This window comes from Equus asinus, chromosome 8 (assembly GCF_041296235.1).
Source record: "Equus asinus isolate D_3611 breed Donkey chromosome 8, EquAss-T2T_v2, whole genome shotgun sequence".
Taxonomy (NCBI): Eukaryota; Metazoa; Chordata; class Mammalia; order Perissodactyla; family Equidae; genus Equus; species Equus asinus.
Window position 1 is genome coordinate 35,778,228 of NC_091797.1, and position 16,857 is coordinate 35,795,084.

General features: G+C 46.1%; 1 protein-coding gene and 1 long non-coding RNA gene across 2 annotated transcripts in view; one reads left to right on the forward strand and one right to left on the reverse strand.

Annotated features, from left to right (window-relative positions):
- Window positions 1–4,518, reverse strand: part of LOC139045868 (uncharacterized) — a 27,236-nt gene extending 22,718 nt beyond the window's left edge. The window contains exons 1-2 of the long non-coding RNA XR_011505123.1: window positions 4,012–4,518; window positions 1,259–1,414 (exon numbers count right to left, since the gene is read on the reverse strand). This is a non-coding gene — a long non-coding RNA (uncharacterized lncRNA). The remainder of the gene's footprint in view (window positions 1–1,258; window positions 1,415–4,011) is intronic.
- TRIM31 (tripartite motif containing 31) overlaps window positions 1–8,639 on the forward strand; it is a 13,649-nt gene extending 5,010 nt beyond the window's left edge. Inside the window, exons 7-10 of the mRNA XM_070515405.1 lie at window positions 1,403–1,477; window positions 2,494–2,571; window positions 3,193–3,414; window positions 4,513–8,639. Coding sequence (XP_070371506.1) covers window positions 1,403–1,477; window positions 2,494–2,571; window positions 3,193–3,414; window positions 4,513–5,039 — 902 coding nt within the window. The 3' untranslated portion in view covers window positions 5,040–8,639. The remainder of the gene's footprint in view (window positions 1–1,402; window positions 1,478–2,493; window positions 2,572–3,192; window positions 3,415–4,512) is intronic.
- Window positions 8,640–16,857: the final 8,218 nt, after the last annotated feature.

The window sequence follows — 16,857 nt, forward strand, 5'->3', positions numbered from 1 at the left end:
AAAAACTCATCTGGGTTTGCAACTAGTAAGAAGGTTCGGTATTTGTAAGGACTCCCTTCACTGGGAGGGCTGTGCTTGTCTAGGCCAGGAGTAAAGACAACTGGATGGAGCTTTCTTCCTAGAAATATCACAAGACCCACCCACCCACCCACGCACACATACACATACCTGCCATGTGCCTATGAGAAAGGAGGGCCCGGGCAACGCCCCAAGGACCCCAGTCATTCAGCCAGGAATCTCTACTGGCCACACACAAACAGGGAACAGGGTTTGGTTTTGTTCCTAGTTCTGTTGTTTGAGCTTTTCTTTCCCCCAGTAACTGTTCTGCTTTGTCCAGTTCTCCCATCCCACTGGGTGTAATCTCACGCAATCCAGCAACTTTATGGTCACTTCAGGTTTAAAATACTTTGGTTCCAGTTTAGAACTGCAATGAAGGGCCCCCTGCCCCATCCACTTCAGCACATATTTGGGAGTGGGGGAGGGGCTTCAAGGGCACAGCTTAGGGTGGAGCTGGGTATGGTCTGTTTTGTCTTCCCCCTACACACAAACATGGTCCCTCAACTGCCACTCAGCCCTATTAAAGCCCAGATGGAGGGGGTGCTGGAGAGTCTGCTCACGACACTCATCCAATCTCCATAGTCCCCTAGTCTGAGGGTTGTTGCTCCCTGTGGGGGACGACTGGGTCTGGGAACCCAGGGGTGGAGGTGGCAGTGGCTGGAACCTGAAGGGCCTTGTTGGCAACGTGTTCTCAGCAATGTTTCCTCTGCTCTGGCTCTAGGTAGATGGACCCCTCATAAGAGGGTCCTTGAGCGTTCTCCATGGCCAGACTGGTGGCTCTCAGGGGAGCTCTCAAAGAGTGCTTCTCCCTCCACCTATCCCCAGGACCGTTCTGTGCTCTCCTGGAGTAGTCGGGGACTACAAGGGGGAAGAGGCCCAGAGGAAGCCCCCCACCCAGAGGCCCCACCTTATAGCTTAATAGTCCAAATTCAGGTGTGCTGTCAGTGAAGAATACACATCGAGTTTCACAAGACTTAGTATGAAAACAGAATGTAAAATATAGCAATAGTTTCTTATACTATATGTTGAAATAACGATATATAATTAAAATTAATTTTACTTTCTTTTTACTTTAGTTGTTAATGTGACAACTAGAAAACTTAAAATGATATTTGTGGCTCACATTATATTTCTACCGGACAGTGCTGTGCTAGATAGACACCTCAGGGAAGCAGAAAGAGCATCTCTCAGTATTTTATACCTTCTTTGTCCATGATGAATATGAGAGACAAAACCAGCTTCCACTTCTCCAAGGCATTTCAAATCAGTGCCCTGCTGTGCAGTCCTGGGTTCCTTGTTCAGCCTTTCTGGACTCTCTCCATCTCATTCCGTTCTCTCCCCACAGACAACTTCCAGGCTGATATGAAGAGAGATAAAAACAGATTTTTCAAAGGCATGAAGGAAAACTACAGAAAGAGCTGTAAGTAGAGACTGATGGTTACTTCTGCCATTTGGGGAAAGTGAGGAAAGCAAAGGGGAAGCATTCTGTCTCGATGACTACAGGAAAGCCAAATATGGTGAATACCCATCCCTCAGCTGATGGAGAAGAACAGGCATATGGATATGTTTTATTATTTTCAACTCAGGTAACTCGCAAAACAGTGACTGACCTCAAAACTTAGAGGTATCAAAAGTAATAGCAATTGTAAATTTATTTCTTCATTCCTCAGAGGAAGAGAGGAAAAGGTGGGGCAAAGAGGAGGCAAAGGGAGCTCAGGCTCCGTAGTATTAGCTGCCCTCCGCCGTATGTCAGGTTTCTGGGTAAACTCCTCTGGGTGTGAGGTGAGGACAGCTCAGGGGATGGAGACCCACGGTAACAACAGCCTGTGCCAAAGTCATCAGAGATGGTTCTGCCACCTGAGATAGTAACATTACCAAGTATCCTTTCTTAAAGAGCCACTGTGTGCTAAGCACCCCACATCTGATAGTTCAAAATCCCAAAACTATCCTTCAACGTGGGTGTCATTATGTGCACTTTACAGATAAGTGAGTTCCCTGCAAATACAGGGAGGGGAGGTAAGTCACGCGACTACGAAGTGGAAGAGACAGAATTAGAACTCACTTTGCAAAAGCCAGAAACTACATGTTGCATTCCAAAGCCAGAGAGCAGAATTTAGGGATTCTATCCCACCAGCGTTTCTCCAGGAGAGGAGTTCCTGGCATTTGCAGAGGACAAGTCTCTGTTGTGCTCCCTGCCTTGTGCCGGGTGGAATGTTTCACATCCCAGGCACCAGGAAACTCTATAGGCCAGAAGCCCCCTCCTGCTGTCATCGAGACAATCCAAAAATTTCCAGATTTCCCCAGGGTGGGAGAGGTCCTCACTGAGAACCTCCTACTGTTATTCTTTTTGTTTGCTGGCAGGGTGCCTGCTTTTGTTTTTAATTTGCAGCTTCTGGTGATCAAGACCAAAACTGGTTTTCTCTCCCTGATTCCTAGGGTCTTCATTTCATTCTCTGATGGAGAAACATACCCTTAAAACGAGCAAAATCTCGGAGCCTGAGTCACCCTCTCCAGGTAGGAGTTCTGCCTCTGAACCCCGGAGGCTTCCTGCGGTGTAGTGAGGGGACCTCAAAGCCTAGAGGGGCTCAGAATGCTCTCTTCATCCAAAGCACAGACAGGTGCGCTGACCTGACCCCGCAGGGGAAGGGAGGAGACCAGACTGCAGAGAGAGCTTCCTAACATACAAGATAGTACTCCCTGACCGCAACTAGGTGGAAATAACCTTCTCTCAGTTCTAGCCGGTGAGGGAGGGGAACAGAACAGAGCAGAGAGAGGGATTTAGAGAGACTGAAAGAGGGATGGGGAGTTGAGAGACAGGGAGGAAGAGCTGTGGAATCTACAGTTCTTGAAGACTTCAGGTGCTAGGATGGCATGAGCAGATAGGAGCAGATATGGGGTGTGGGGACAGAAGACTTCTCATCCATCTCCTCTACTCTGTCCCAAATTATACCTCCCTCAGGCAATAATATGCCCACCTCCTGATCAACTTACTCCTATCTTGTTCAGGTGTACTTTCTTGAGTCTAACCTGTATCACTCCTGCTGTGTCTAGAGCTCAGCAGCACTTTCTGGTAATGGAGGGTTATTGCTGCTTTTCTCCCGCTGACCTCTTTTCTCCTTTCCTTCTCCCTCCAAGAGGACGGAACAACTAAACCAGCGTCACCAAATCTCCACCCCTCAACTCTATCGGAGGACTCCTTTGCTGTGAAAGCCACCCCTCCAGCATCGCTCCGGCCCCAGCCCCAGCCCCGGCCCCGAAGCATGGCCTCATTTCCTGAGTTTTCTCCAAACCAAGCCAGCTCTGAGAACCCGAGCAGCCCTGGCGCTGAGTGGACTGAAGGGCTCAAGGTGGCGCTGAGTGAGTAGCTGAGAGCAGTCAGGGGTCCCTGACTGAGAGGAGTCGGGCTGAAGAAGTGGAACGTGGGGAGAGGCCCGGACTACTGAGAATGGCGAGGGTGGTGATGTTAAGACTTGGAGAAAGGATGCGAGTGTTCTTGAGCAAAAAGCAGAAGATGATCTGGGACGCCCAGCGTCCCCGCCACACGCTTGGCTTCTCTTTATCGCTTTGGCTGTAGTGCCCCCTAGTGGATAAAGGGAGCCCCGATAGCTATCTCTTGCACTTTTTTTTTTTTTTTTTTTTTTAACTATTTACCCAGGCGGCAGTTCTGCCAGGCGTGGCGTATAGAGACAAGTAAAGCCTGCCTGGGTCATAATCCGTCTAACCTATCCCCATGAACCTGACCACTCTCTCTCCTCTTCTCCACATTCCCACATCATCCATCTCTTCCCAACCTTCCACATCCAGCAAGGGAAATAAATAATATTCCAATAAGAGGGTGTGAGATTAGATAACAAATCAGGAGCTAGAATGAGGCTCCCATGCCTAAATCGTTAGCAGAGACTGGAACCACCGCTACTCAAGCCATTGTAGAGGGTGGATCGGGGCGCTTCTAACCTTGATAAACAACGACTCGACGTCCAAATCCAGTTAGAAGTGTGCGTACGTGGTGGGGTGGGAGCTGACTCTTCCTCCTTCTATATTCCAACCCTTCATTCATCCCTATCTTTGAGGGGCTCTACTTTATAAAATTACTCGAGCTCAGAAAGTCTGAGCCTCAACATCTCTTATGTTAGTCCCAAAGCGTTTTTTAGGTATGAGACTCAAGGACCACAGGAAACGGGGAAGGAAGAGAAGATAGTCTCAGCTTTGGGTGTTGAAATTACACGCCCCTACCACCAGCGGGGAGCTCCCGCTCCGCACCCACAGAGCAGCATATGTGAAATTTAGGGATTAACTTCAAGGAGGAGGAGGAGGCTTGGACTTCTCTGGGGATAAGGAGGGTTCTGACTAGGAAGAGAAAGCCTCCATTGGCGGCATCCAGGGGGAGCTCAGGGGTAGGCGGCTGGACGACTTGAACCGGGGCTGCGCCTCCTTCTCCTCCTCATCTTCCCACAGCCCCCGTGACCCTGGATGCGGCCTCGGCCCACCCAAACCTCGTCATTTCCCAGGATCGGAAGACAGTGACGCTGGACTTCATTCCTCAGGACAGCTCGGCCGAGCCCGAGGACCCCGCGCGCTTTTTCCCGTTCTGCTGCGTTCTGGGCTCGCCCGGTGTGTCCTCCGGGTGCCAGGCCTGGGAGGCGGAGCTCCGAGGACCAGAGGGCGGGGCCTGCCTGGTAGGCGTGGCCTCGGGGCTAGTGCCACGGAGAGGCTTCCTGGTGGTGGAGCCCTTGACCGGCTTTTGGGCGCTGCGCATCGCGGGCTCCGAGTGCCAGGCGCTCACCGAGAGCGGCACCCGGGAGAATCTCCCGGTTCGTCCGAGGAAAGTGGGCGTCCACGTGGATCACGAGTGTGGGGAGGTCGTCTTCTACGACGCCACCACAAGCAACTACATCTACACCTTCCACACCTCCTTCCCGGGGCAGATCTTCCCCTTTTTCCGGCTCCTGTTTCCCGGCACCCAGATCATCCTGAGTCCCTAGAGTTCTTCCTTTACCTTTCTCTCCAACTCCTCCCCGATACCCCCTCACTTTGGGATGTCCTGCAGCTGGTTAAGGTTGAAGCTAGGCTTCCAGGAGCACTTTAGGAAAGTTATACTCTTCGGCCTTCCTGGTCCAGTCCTGATGTCTCTGACCTCGCTTTAAATTTTCCGTCTTTCTCTCAGTCCCTCTCTCCCCAGTATGCCTAGGTCGAAAGAAAGCCTCACATACGTGAAAAGACTCTGCACAAGGCTATTCATTGCAGCACTGTTTGTAATAGGACTAAACTGAAAACAACCCAAATGTAAACCAACAGGCGATGGTGAAAACGATGCAATGAGAAAGCAGCATCCAGCTGCATCCTGGTTGAGACGCAGATACAGGAGACGACAACTGACCCCGGGCTGCCCCTTTCTTCTCCTCCACTTTGTTTTCCAAAGCCTCCGTGATCCTAGATGTGGCCTTGGCCCATCTGGACCTCTTCCTTTCTGGGGACCTGAAAAATGTTATGCTGGACATTGTCTCTCCTGGAGACTCAGCCAGGCCCACCCTGGTGCCTTCAATCCATTTTGCAAATAAGGGCTATCTATGTATTATTATAGGATAACTCTCCCCAGGATATATCCATGAGTGAAAAAAAAAACAAGGTGAGGAACAGTGCACATTGTATGCCACATTTTACCTAAGAAAAGGGGAATATAAATATACATATTTGTTTGCTTGTATTTATTTTTTTAAATGGAAGGATAAACCGAAACCTAACAGAAACAGTTACCTATGGGGGAAAAGGAAACTCAGGTGGAAGGGATAGAAATTAGTTTTTTCTGAATGTACCTTGTTTTGTACATTTGGAGCCAGGTAAATGTTAAACATCATTATAAAACAAAATTAAATTAAAACAAGACAAAATGAACCTAGGGCCAGCCCGGTGGCTCAGTGGTTAAGTTTGCATGTTCTGCTTGGACAGCCAGGTTCCCCAGTTCGGATCCTGGGTGCAGACCTACACACTACTTGTCCAGACATGATATGGCAGGCATCCCACATATAAAGTAGAGGAAGATGGGTGTGGATGTTAGCTCAGGGCCAGTCTTCCTCAGCAAAAAGAGGAGGATTGGTGGCAGATATTAGCTCAGGGCTAATCTTCCCCCCCCCCAAAAAAAATATATATATATATATATAAACAAAATAAACCTAACTCTGCATGTAGTTGATAGCTTAAACACCCAGAGGAGAGTTATTTTATGTGACTTTCAAATGCCATAATTTGACTGTATATCCTTGGGGGGATAAATACTAATGACAAAAAGAATTGCAAATAAAACTTAAATTTTTCAGTTATCATCTTGGTAATAATAATATTAATGTTGTTACTGAATCTATTATATATGTGTGTGCCTATACATGTATGTAGGGTAAAGTAAATAAGTAATTATGTTACTCTCACTAGAAACCAGCCTAAAATAAAAGATTAGATTTTCTCTTATGAATATGACATAAAAGAAGAGAAATAAAAGCATAGTATTTCCAAATTTGAATTAGAAAAACAGTATAAACTCATGACGTGTTTTTTCTTAAAAATAATAAAATGTATTTCTTAGTTCTGTTCACAAAGAAGACCTAATAATAATGGCTTATCTGGATGCACTGAGTGGGCAAGGCTTCCACCCAGAGGGTGGTCTCTAAATATTATTTCCCACTGAAAGGAAAATGGCTCCTTGGAGAACTGGCTTATTCTAGGTCTGGGAGAAGAAATACATAAGATGACTCTGGAACATCTTGTCACACCAGATTGAGAGAAAGCTCCTGGAGTTACTCAAAAATGACTCAAGAGCTGGGACCAGCCCCGTGGCCGAGTAGTTAAGTTCCTGTGCTCCACTTCAGCGGTGCAGGATTTCGCCGGTTCAGATCCTGGGTGCCGACCCAGTACCACACATCAAGCCATGCTGAGGTGGTGTCCCACATAGCAGAACTAGAAAGACCTACAACTAGAATATACAGCTATGTACTGGGGGGCTTTGGGGAGAAGAATGAAAAAAAAGTTGAGTGAATGAATTCACATAAAAAACAGTTACTCAAGAGCCAACTTGAAGGGTCAAAGATGGGATACTTAGCATCAATAAGGATAATAACTGCAATTGACTGAAACACATCAAATATGTAAAAATTCCATCAGTTCATTATAATAATTAAAAACTAAACTCATTGGTCATTGTTAGAGGATGCTTGGAACCCACTCAACTTTCTGAAAACTGGTAAATAAAGAGAAAGACTCAGTATTTATGCTACCATTCTGTACAAACATATCTAGGATAACCGAATGGTTGAGGGACAGTTCTTTATTACAAACTCCAGGTAATGAATGAAGAAAGGATGAAAGAATATCACTTTTTTGTAATACCTAATGAAATAATGAACTTAGGCAATAATCAGCAGCTGCTAGAAATATTATGCGAACAGCTGACGGGGAATCTTATAATGATGGATCAAGCTGACACCACCTGAACCCACTGATCAATCCTAACATCGTAAAAAGAGAGGCAATCCAACATTATTCGCCTCCCAGTGTAATGCAACAGGAAGTAACAACTTCATGGATACTTGCCAAAAATAATGAACCTGAAACCCATCAGGGTTCTGGATCTATCAGAATCACTTTAACAACACAGCACTCAGCAAACCCCAGTTTTGGAAAATTCACAGGACAAAGGATCAGTTTTCTTCATCAGATAAGTTGCCAGAAAAAAAAGGGAGAAAGGGAACCTATAGATTAAAAGAGACAGTTCAACCAAATGCATTGGTGGATTAGTTTGCATCCTGGTTTGAACAAATTAATTGTAATCTTACTTTTTAAAGTATGAGACAGAAATTTGAACATTGATTTTACATTTATACTAAAGAATTGCGCATTTTTAAGATGTGGTCATTGTACTTTTTTAAAGGGAGTTTTTGGCATACTGAAGTTTTTACCAATGAAATATGATGTCTGGGATTTGCTTACAAATAACAGTGGGAAAAGGGGGAGGATAGGTGGGATGTAATTGATGAAACAAAATTGATCATGAGTTGATCACTGTTGAAGGAGGTGATGGGTGCACAAGAGTTCATTGTGTTATTTTCTCTCTGTATGTTTGAAATTCTGCGTAATAAAAAAGTTGACACTTTAAAAATAATTTTAAAGACATGATCTAAGTGTGGCCTCCCACAGGCAATATTTGGGAGTGAATCTGACTCACAACCCAGACATCCTTTCAAAGATTTTGATTCTCATCAAAGATCGGTTTAGTCTGGAGTGGCAGTGGATATAGTTTCCCTCTCAAAGACAAAACCGCCTGCCTTTTCTACTTCCTCATGTTCAGAAAACAAAATCAATCTCAGGACCAGAGGCATCCTGCTCTCCAACCCTCCCTACTACCAACCACAACAAAAATCTTGATCGTTTATAGTTTTGCCATGTGAGGGATTAAAGTTAAACTGAGAGGAGGAGGACTGCCCCTGTTTCCAGAGTGATCCCGAAAAAGTAAAAGGGGCGAGGGGCTTGGAAACACAGAGCCAACAGGATGACAAGATGACCTACGCAGAGAAGACCCAGGATTGGCGCCAGAGTTCAAGATTAACATGTGTTCCTTCCTCTTTGACTCCTTTCAACCGGGCAAGGGGTGGAGTAGGCGGATCGGGGCGGGCTTCCCGGGCATTTACAGCCTCCTGTTGCAGCTGGAAGGTGGCGGGATTACAGGAGGCGTGAGGAGTCGCCAGAAGACCGCCAGTCTGCTGCGCGCGTCTCCGCAGCGGGAGGGCGGGTCCGGGTGTCCGGCCCGGGCTGAGCCAACGCCCCCAGCGCAGATTCCAGGGGAGCGCAGTCAGCCCCGGCCAGGCTCCCCCGTCCAGTTCCCCTGGTCGCAGGCGAGGCACCGCCGATTTCATAAGCAGCCCTCACTTGCCTGTTAGGTGACGGCTGGGGACATGAGGGTTTGGACCTGAAAGCAACACCCCTCCAGATGTTCATTCAGAATCACCCCCATCAGTCCAAATTCCCTGTTTCGGGCGCTCAAATCCCTAGTCAGTGACATCACACACTGTAACTTGTTATTTTCCTTCAATTGTATGCAGATTTAGCTTCCTGACTACAAAGGGAGATCTTCTTGGGCTGGATTATGCTGATTTCAAACTTTCTTTCTCCCACCCCTGATTTGACACTTAGCATGGACCCTATAATGGAGTAGTTGATAATAAATCTTTACTAAATTGAAACCATCCCCTAATTCCTCTTTCCTACAAAAGACTGATGTCTTGGCAATCCCACTCAATTTTTGTGGACCAGCTTCACCTCACCTCCTCCAGGATGGCTTCCCCAGGCCGGGTTCCTAGCTCTTCTTGTAGGAAATGTGCACACTCCCAACGCCATTACAGCCAGCTCCATCACAACACTGACCCCAGCAGATGGTGAACTCCTTGAGGGCAGAAGCAGCTTCTTACTATCCTGGTTTCACTCTCCCACCCTCCTTGCACAGTTCTTAGAGAATGAAGGGATACTTTGTGGCAAGGTTTAAACTGGGGGAGGTCTGGGCCGGCCTGGTGGCCCAGCCGTTAAGTTCACACGCGCTTCTAGGCAGCCCAGGTTTGCTGGTTGGGATCCCAGGTGTGGATATGCCACTGCTTGGCAAAAGTCATGCTGTGGTAGGCGTCCCACGTATAAAGTAATGGAAGATGGACATGGATGTTAGCTCAGGGCCAGTCTTCCTCAGCAAAAAGAGGAGGATTGGCAGTAGTTAGCTCAGGGCTAATCTTCCTCAAAAAAATAAATAAATAAAAATAAATTGGGGGAGGTCTTCCCACCTAGTCCTTAACCTTGACCTATGACCACTCCCTCTTCCGTCCCTGGGGGCAGGGAAGCACTGTTTAACCTTTCAGAAGCTGATTGACGTACCTGAAGAGAGTCTTGGCCATTCACACACAAAGTAATGTGGCTGGGATGTCAAGTGGTTACTGAGGCCAAAGGCCTAGTTTTCCGTTCTCTAGTCCATGGTCCTCCACACATTTATAATAGTTATAGCACAGTTATAATAGTCCTGAAAACAACTTGTTTACAGAGCTTAATCCTTTACTAAACGGTTTCATAGACATTATTCCATTTACCCCTCACAACCTCTTGAATTAGGTATCATTACATCCCCATATTCCAGATATGATACTGATGCTCAATCTCAGATCTTTTAATCCAAAGCACATACAAAAGCCATCTTGAAAATATAAAATCCCATAAAACATATAACAGTATGGTTATAACAAAAAATAACCTTTCCATGGTATTGCCTTCCACCTTGACATCCTTAACTCCTATGTTAGTTTCCCAGGGCTCCTATAAAAAATTGCCACAAAATAGTGGCCTAAAACAAGAGAAACTTTTTCCCTCACCGTTCTGGAAGCTGGATGTCTGAAATCAAGGGCCAGGCTCCCTCAGAAGTGTCTAGGGAAGAACACTTCCTTGCCTCTTCTAGTTTCTGGTGTTTGCCGGCAATCCTTGACGTTCCTTAGCTTGTAGATACATCAATCCAGTCTCTGCCTCCATCTTCATGTGGCCTTCTCCCTTGTGTCTCTGTGTCCACATTTCTCTTCTTATAAGGATACCAGTCATATTGGACTAGCTATCCAGTTCGCCCTAATTTAGTATGACCTTATTTTAACTTGATTACATCTGAAAAGACCCTATTTCTAAACAATGTCACATTCACAGGTTCTAGGGGTTAGGACTTCAACATGTCTTTTGAGTAGACACAATTCAACCCATAACTCTACCAATCAACCACTCACTGGAAAGCATGGGTATAAAAAAGAGAGAGATAATGACATTGGATAGGAAAGCCAAAGACAAGATTTGAGGGAGGCTACAATGAGGAAAAAGGAAGACAGGGCAGTGGGGGACAGAGGATGTATTCTCTAGGAAGAGTCGAGTTTGAGCATCTGGGCTGGCAGATCAGAGGAAGGAGAGAGATGGTCTTCAAAAGGCAGAAGAAGCAGCAGCACAGTGGGAGCTGAGGAGGGACTAGGAGGGCAGAAGGACTGCTCCCCGGGGAGGGAGAGTGAGCACGTGCCACTCCGCTCTTAGAAAAGTCCACTCAAAGTTGCAGTAAGCGTCAAGAGAAGGAGATCCACGGTGCTCAACCCCTCTTCCCGACCTGAGGCCCCCTTGAGAAGCCAGCGGTCCGTGAGTTCCCAAAGCATGTACCTGCAGACACTTCAAGACCATCAAGTCATCTTCTCACCCTCCCCACATCTGTTCCCACTGCCCTGTTCTCTACTAATTTGTTGCCCCCATCCCCCACCCAGTCACCTCACCTGGGTATTATCCTCAACTCCTTCTTCTTCCTCACTCTCACGGTCCTTCAGGCCCCACCCTGTTGATGTTAGCTCCTACTTCAGGACTCCACGCACTTCCCTCCGTCCTCTAGATGCCTAGACCAGGCCATCAGCCGTCATCTGGATTATGACAACAGCTTCCTCCCTCATCTCCCTGTCTCTAGATTTATCCTGCCCAATCCATCCTCCATGACTGAGGCCAAAGTAATTTTTTTCCAAAAGTTCCTTATGAAAATTTTCAAAGAAACAGAAGAGTTGGAAGAATTTCACAGTGACCACCCAAATACCGACCACCTAGATTCTACTGTTAGCATTTTGCTATAATTGCTCTAGCAAATGTTTCCATCTATCCTTCCCTTTATTCATCCATCAGTCCATCTTGTAATTTTATGCATTTTAAAGTAAGTTGCAGATATTCAAATGATTCTTAAAAACATAATCAGATCATGTCAGGACTTACTGAACTTTCAGTGGACTTTAATGATGCCCCCTTTCAGTAAAGGATGAAGTTCAAACTCCATATCACGATTTGTAAGTGCCTCCAGCCTAACCCTTCCCCAACATGCTTCCTATTTTTCATTCTAATAAGATCGATTGCATGTAAAATTCCCCACTTACCATGCTGTTTATCATGTCCCTGACCTGCTCTTGTCCCTTCTCATGAGATTGTCCTCAGCCTCCAAGGCCTCAAACATTCCTGTCCTCAGAAAGGCTTTTTGATATCCCATCTCCCTTAACACACCAGTGTAGATGCATCTCCTCTATGAGAATTAGCAGCCCCCACGGCCTACCTCAATCATTTCACTTATCTTCATAAACAATAATGATCTGTTAATTTGTCTTTCCCACCTCTGGCCCCAACTGAGAGCTTCCTGAAAAATCATGGATCCTGCTTTGTTTGCCTATTGTCCTTGGCACATAGAACAGTCTGCAGCATATGTGGGTGCCCAATAAATACTTGTTGAATGAATGTATGACTGGTTTTGTCCCTCTGACAGCACCTCTTGCCTTTATGCCATCTTCTCCCACACAGCTTACGTCCAGATCCTCAGTGTAGATCCCAGAGGGTGAGAATGAAGAAAAGAAACACTTGATGTTATCAACGTCCTCCAGCCAAAGACCCCAAGAAACACACCTGTAGTTAAACAAGTTGAGTTTATTACCTGCAGCAAGAGAGAACACACACCATAGGGAACCACAGAACGTCTCAGTAAGAGAGTGTTAGGGAAAAAACCTATTCTAGGATTTGGGCTTTGATTAGGCAATTTTGGGGAGGGTCTAAGGAAGTAGAGATCTGCTCTAGATTAGATGCTGTCAGAAAGCAGGGTGAATTCTACGACTGGATATCTCAATCCACACAATCTACAGGGTGGGGAGACTAGAATGAGGATAAAGCTGTAATTGTTAAAGAAGTAGTAATCATTCCTTTTGGCTAAGAGAAGGGGTGTTTGGTATTTTGTGGGTGGCACAGTGATCTTGTTTTTGCCTGTGCTGAGACAGAAGTATGAACTGGCCTCACTTTGTCTCATTTTATCATGGTCTCAGAGTAAGCTCGTCCAAGATTGATCTTCTGTAAGGTAGTTTACACCTCATAGGAGAAGAACATGGTTTAGCTATCGAGTGTCAAACTAGCTTCTGAATGCAGAGGCTGCTCTTTTTTCCTTTGTCAGTTTTTAGGTGGGGAATTGGGGAAAGGATGGGTTAGTGGGGTTGGGGCATGTGTATATACCAGTGTAGAATCCAGTTCAAAGCAAGAAACTTTTTAAATAGAGCAAGCCTCAGAGTTTATCTCCAGCATCCAACCCGCAACCCAGCCATATAATCCAAGGTCACATGGCTGGCTCTTTGAGCCCTCATAGTCACCACTCTCATGGCCATGGGAGGGGACAGGTGACCCTGGGCACTGGGTGAAGTTGAGTTGTGATTAGGGAGGGGCCAGGTGCTTTGGGTGGCCTTGGTTACGAACTCTCCTAGGCTTCTCCTCCCCAGACACCCCTCATTCTCCCAGGGCAGAGACTCTGCAGCTTGTTTTCTTAGTCAGGCTGTTTTTGTTTGTCATCCTGCCTGGTATCACAGCCTCCCAGTGACTCCCATACCTACTCATTTGAGCCCTGAGGAAAACCTATTAGATATGAATTCTTTGTTGGTTTTGTGACAGTGGCCTTTGACCAGACGGGTTAAGCTCCCTGGACCCTAAGGGCCTTGTTGTCTCTGCTCCCTTCCTTTTGGGGTAATGATCTCACTCTTGCTGTCAGTTTTTGGGATCCGATGACTCACTGCAAATGCCTGGCACAGGAGTTCTCTGGGGACATTCTCCAAGTACGTGGGGCCATGACCTTTCCCCCTTCAGTCCAGCTTCTGTCTGAATATTAGTGAGCCCCCTTCACTGACGGTGCCCTTCACATTTCCTTCAAATCAACAGCCCTGAGGTTACTTCCTCCTGCCTTCTGCCTTCATTATCTCTTTCTGCCGAAGGTGGTATCTCTCTGGTTAAAGGTTCCTCCCACCCCCACCCCTCAGAGCCTGGCTTTCTTTTTCACTTTCTTTTGTCCTGCCCCAGTGCTGGTCCCTTCTCTTCCTTTAGGTTCAAATCCAGTTTTTACCAGTTGTGCTTGCTTGCTCTAAGACCTTGAACAAATTACTTAAGTCTCTGGGCTTCAGTTTTTGCATCTGTAAACTGTGGCTAATGGTAATTACCTTTTAGTATTGTTGTGTGGATTAGTAATCACACAAGTGATTAATATATACATTCATTTGAAAGGAATTTAAATCAGACAAGTAGAATGAAAGTTTCCTTTAGCCACTGTCCTCCTGAATCCTAGTTTGATGTGGTCCTTCAGGACATTTTTCGGTGCACTTTCATATATATTTATGTACATGTGGAGATATATATGTGAACATGTGTGTATGTATTTTTGAAATAGCTATTAAGTGAGGACAGTGGGGATGATAAAGATATCTGTTTGTGGACCAAGTGAGGTTCGTGCTTAAAAAGAAAAATGAACCAGCCCTAGTGGCCTAGTGGTTAAGCTCAGAATGCTCCACTTTGGGACCCCGAGGTTCCATTCCTGGGCGCCGACCTACACCACCCATCTGTCAGTGGACACGCTGTCTCCGCAGCTCACGCACAGAAAGAGGAAGATTGGCAACAGGTGTTAGCTCAGGGCGAATCTACCTCAGCAATAAATAAATAAATAAATAGAAACGCTGTATCTTTCATAAAAGCAAATCAATAGATAATACTGAAAATTGAAAGAGCATCCAGTAATAATATAATCTTGGTGTTTATAGATATGGAGATCAACACCAAAAAGCAAATCAGCTAGGGATTTGGTGGAGATAGGGGTGGGGCTGCTGGTTTTTCTCATTAAACTCATTTAATGATTTGACTTTTTATGTGCGTGTATAACTTCTATTACAATCCTGAAAAATAATCTGTGTTTTGTTCCTTTTTTTCCCCATCAGACTTGTTGAGATCTGCTACCCACTCATTCCCTCGGACCAGTTTCACACACTCCCTCGCTCCTCCTCTGCGTTCCCACGGTCCAGCCTGGTGCAGCCCTCGGGGTCTCCCTCCCTCCTTCAATCTGTTCTCCACCTGCAGCCAGGACCATCTCTGTAACAGGTTTAATCAGAGTATGTTTCTTCCCACTTAAAAACTCTGAGACTCGTCTAGAACAGTGTTGACGTTAAGCCCTAAGCATGGCAAGCTCAGTGTCCCCCTCAGCTCCAGCCTCAGGCAAAACCCACCATCCTCACCACACACGTAATCCTCACAGAGGTGAAACACCTGCTATTCTCCAGACATGCCTCATTCTCCTGGGCTTTCCTGGTTCTGTACTCCCTGTTCCATCTGACCAAACCCTGCCCTGTGTGTTTCTCTAATATGGATCATAACTCATAGTAGAAAATACTCCTCACTTACTTTGTGTTTTAATCACGAATCTTAGAGATATTTTCAGGTCAATCCAAATAGGTCTTCCTCATTCTTTTTAACTGCTACATGAATTAAATTAGATAATGTATATAAAAGCACTTTGCATGCTATCTGGCACCTAGGAATGCTCCATGAATGTTTCTTTATTTCATTTAAGTTCCTATTACCCCAGCATAATGGAGAAACACCCTCATTATCCCATAAAATAATAGTGGTAAGATCCCTCCTCAGCGCTTACTACAGCTAGGCAATGGTTTTAAATAGATCATGAATTAAACATCACTATTCTCCATCCAGTTCCCTTCACATCCCTCCTTTGTTCTCTTTTATCACACTCAACTCCTTGGAGCTCTCCCACACACTGTGTTTGCTTGCGTATGACTCAAAGGCCCTCTCCACCCCCCTCCCATCATCCACTGAGGAAATAGTTCCCTTCTTCTAAGAGCAGACTGTGTCACTTCCCCTATGAAAGCTGCCCTCCCGCAGAGGAGAACCTTCAGTCCTCTCACAGCCTCCTGTCCTCTTTGTACCGCCCACATCACACCCCAACTAGAAGCAAGGTCTTTTGAAAGCCCTGTCTTAGTATCTTCAGTACTTAGTATATTGCCCAGCACAGAAAGAGTGCCCTATAAGTGTTTATTGGTTGAAAATCTTCACTTTTATAAGTTTAACCTCTCTTTTTTATTTAATATGCCACATACAGAAGCAGCTGCAGCTGTGGTATAAAGGATAAAGTACAGCATTTAGAGTCTTACTAGCTGTGTGATTTGGGGCAAGTCACTTTACCTCTCTGAGCCTCAGTTTCTTGATCTGTAAAATGGGGGTAAATATATTTACTTCACAAGGATGAAATAAATTAAAATATGTGAACGTGCTCAAAAAACAGCACAAGTATTATTATTACCCCTTCTCCAAATTCATTTCCATCTTTACTTAGTTCTGACAAAATCTTCTCCCTAGTCCAGACACATGTGTGAGACCATTTCTCTCCTCCTCATCTGTCTCTCATTCATTTCTGGTGCTGTCGTTTCACCTTCCTCTCCCCTCCATCTAATTTGCTGGGCTCTGTTCTCCTCTAATTCCTCCTGTGAGCACTTCTCTGCAGGCTTTGCCTTCCTCCTCTTAGGTGTAAATAAATCTTCACAACTTCCTCAGAGCCATCCCACGAACTTTTGTGGGATCTTTTTCCTCTCTTCCTTGAAGCCCCTCCCTATCCTTCCTGCCACACACTTTACCCCTGGGGGTGGAGGCGCCAGGCGTTGCCCATGGATGCCTCTACCAAGCACTGGTTTCAAGGACGCTGGCAAAGATGCTCAGAGATGGCAGATAAAAGGGCATGAGATGCCACACTCTGCGCAGGGAGGGGCTTTATGAGGGGAGCCACAGAGTCCGAGTCAGGTCCCAGGGCCAGTTTTCCTCCCTGAGATGCAGGGCAGGGCGGGACAGGGCTGGAGGGGTGTGTGTTGGGGGGGGGGGGGGGGAGGGTACATCTGAGGCTCCGGAGGAAGTCAGAGGGAGAGGCTCCTGAAC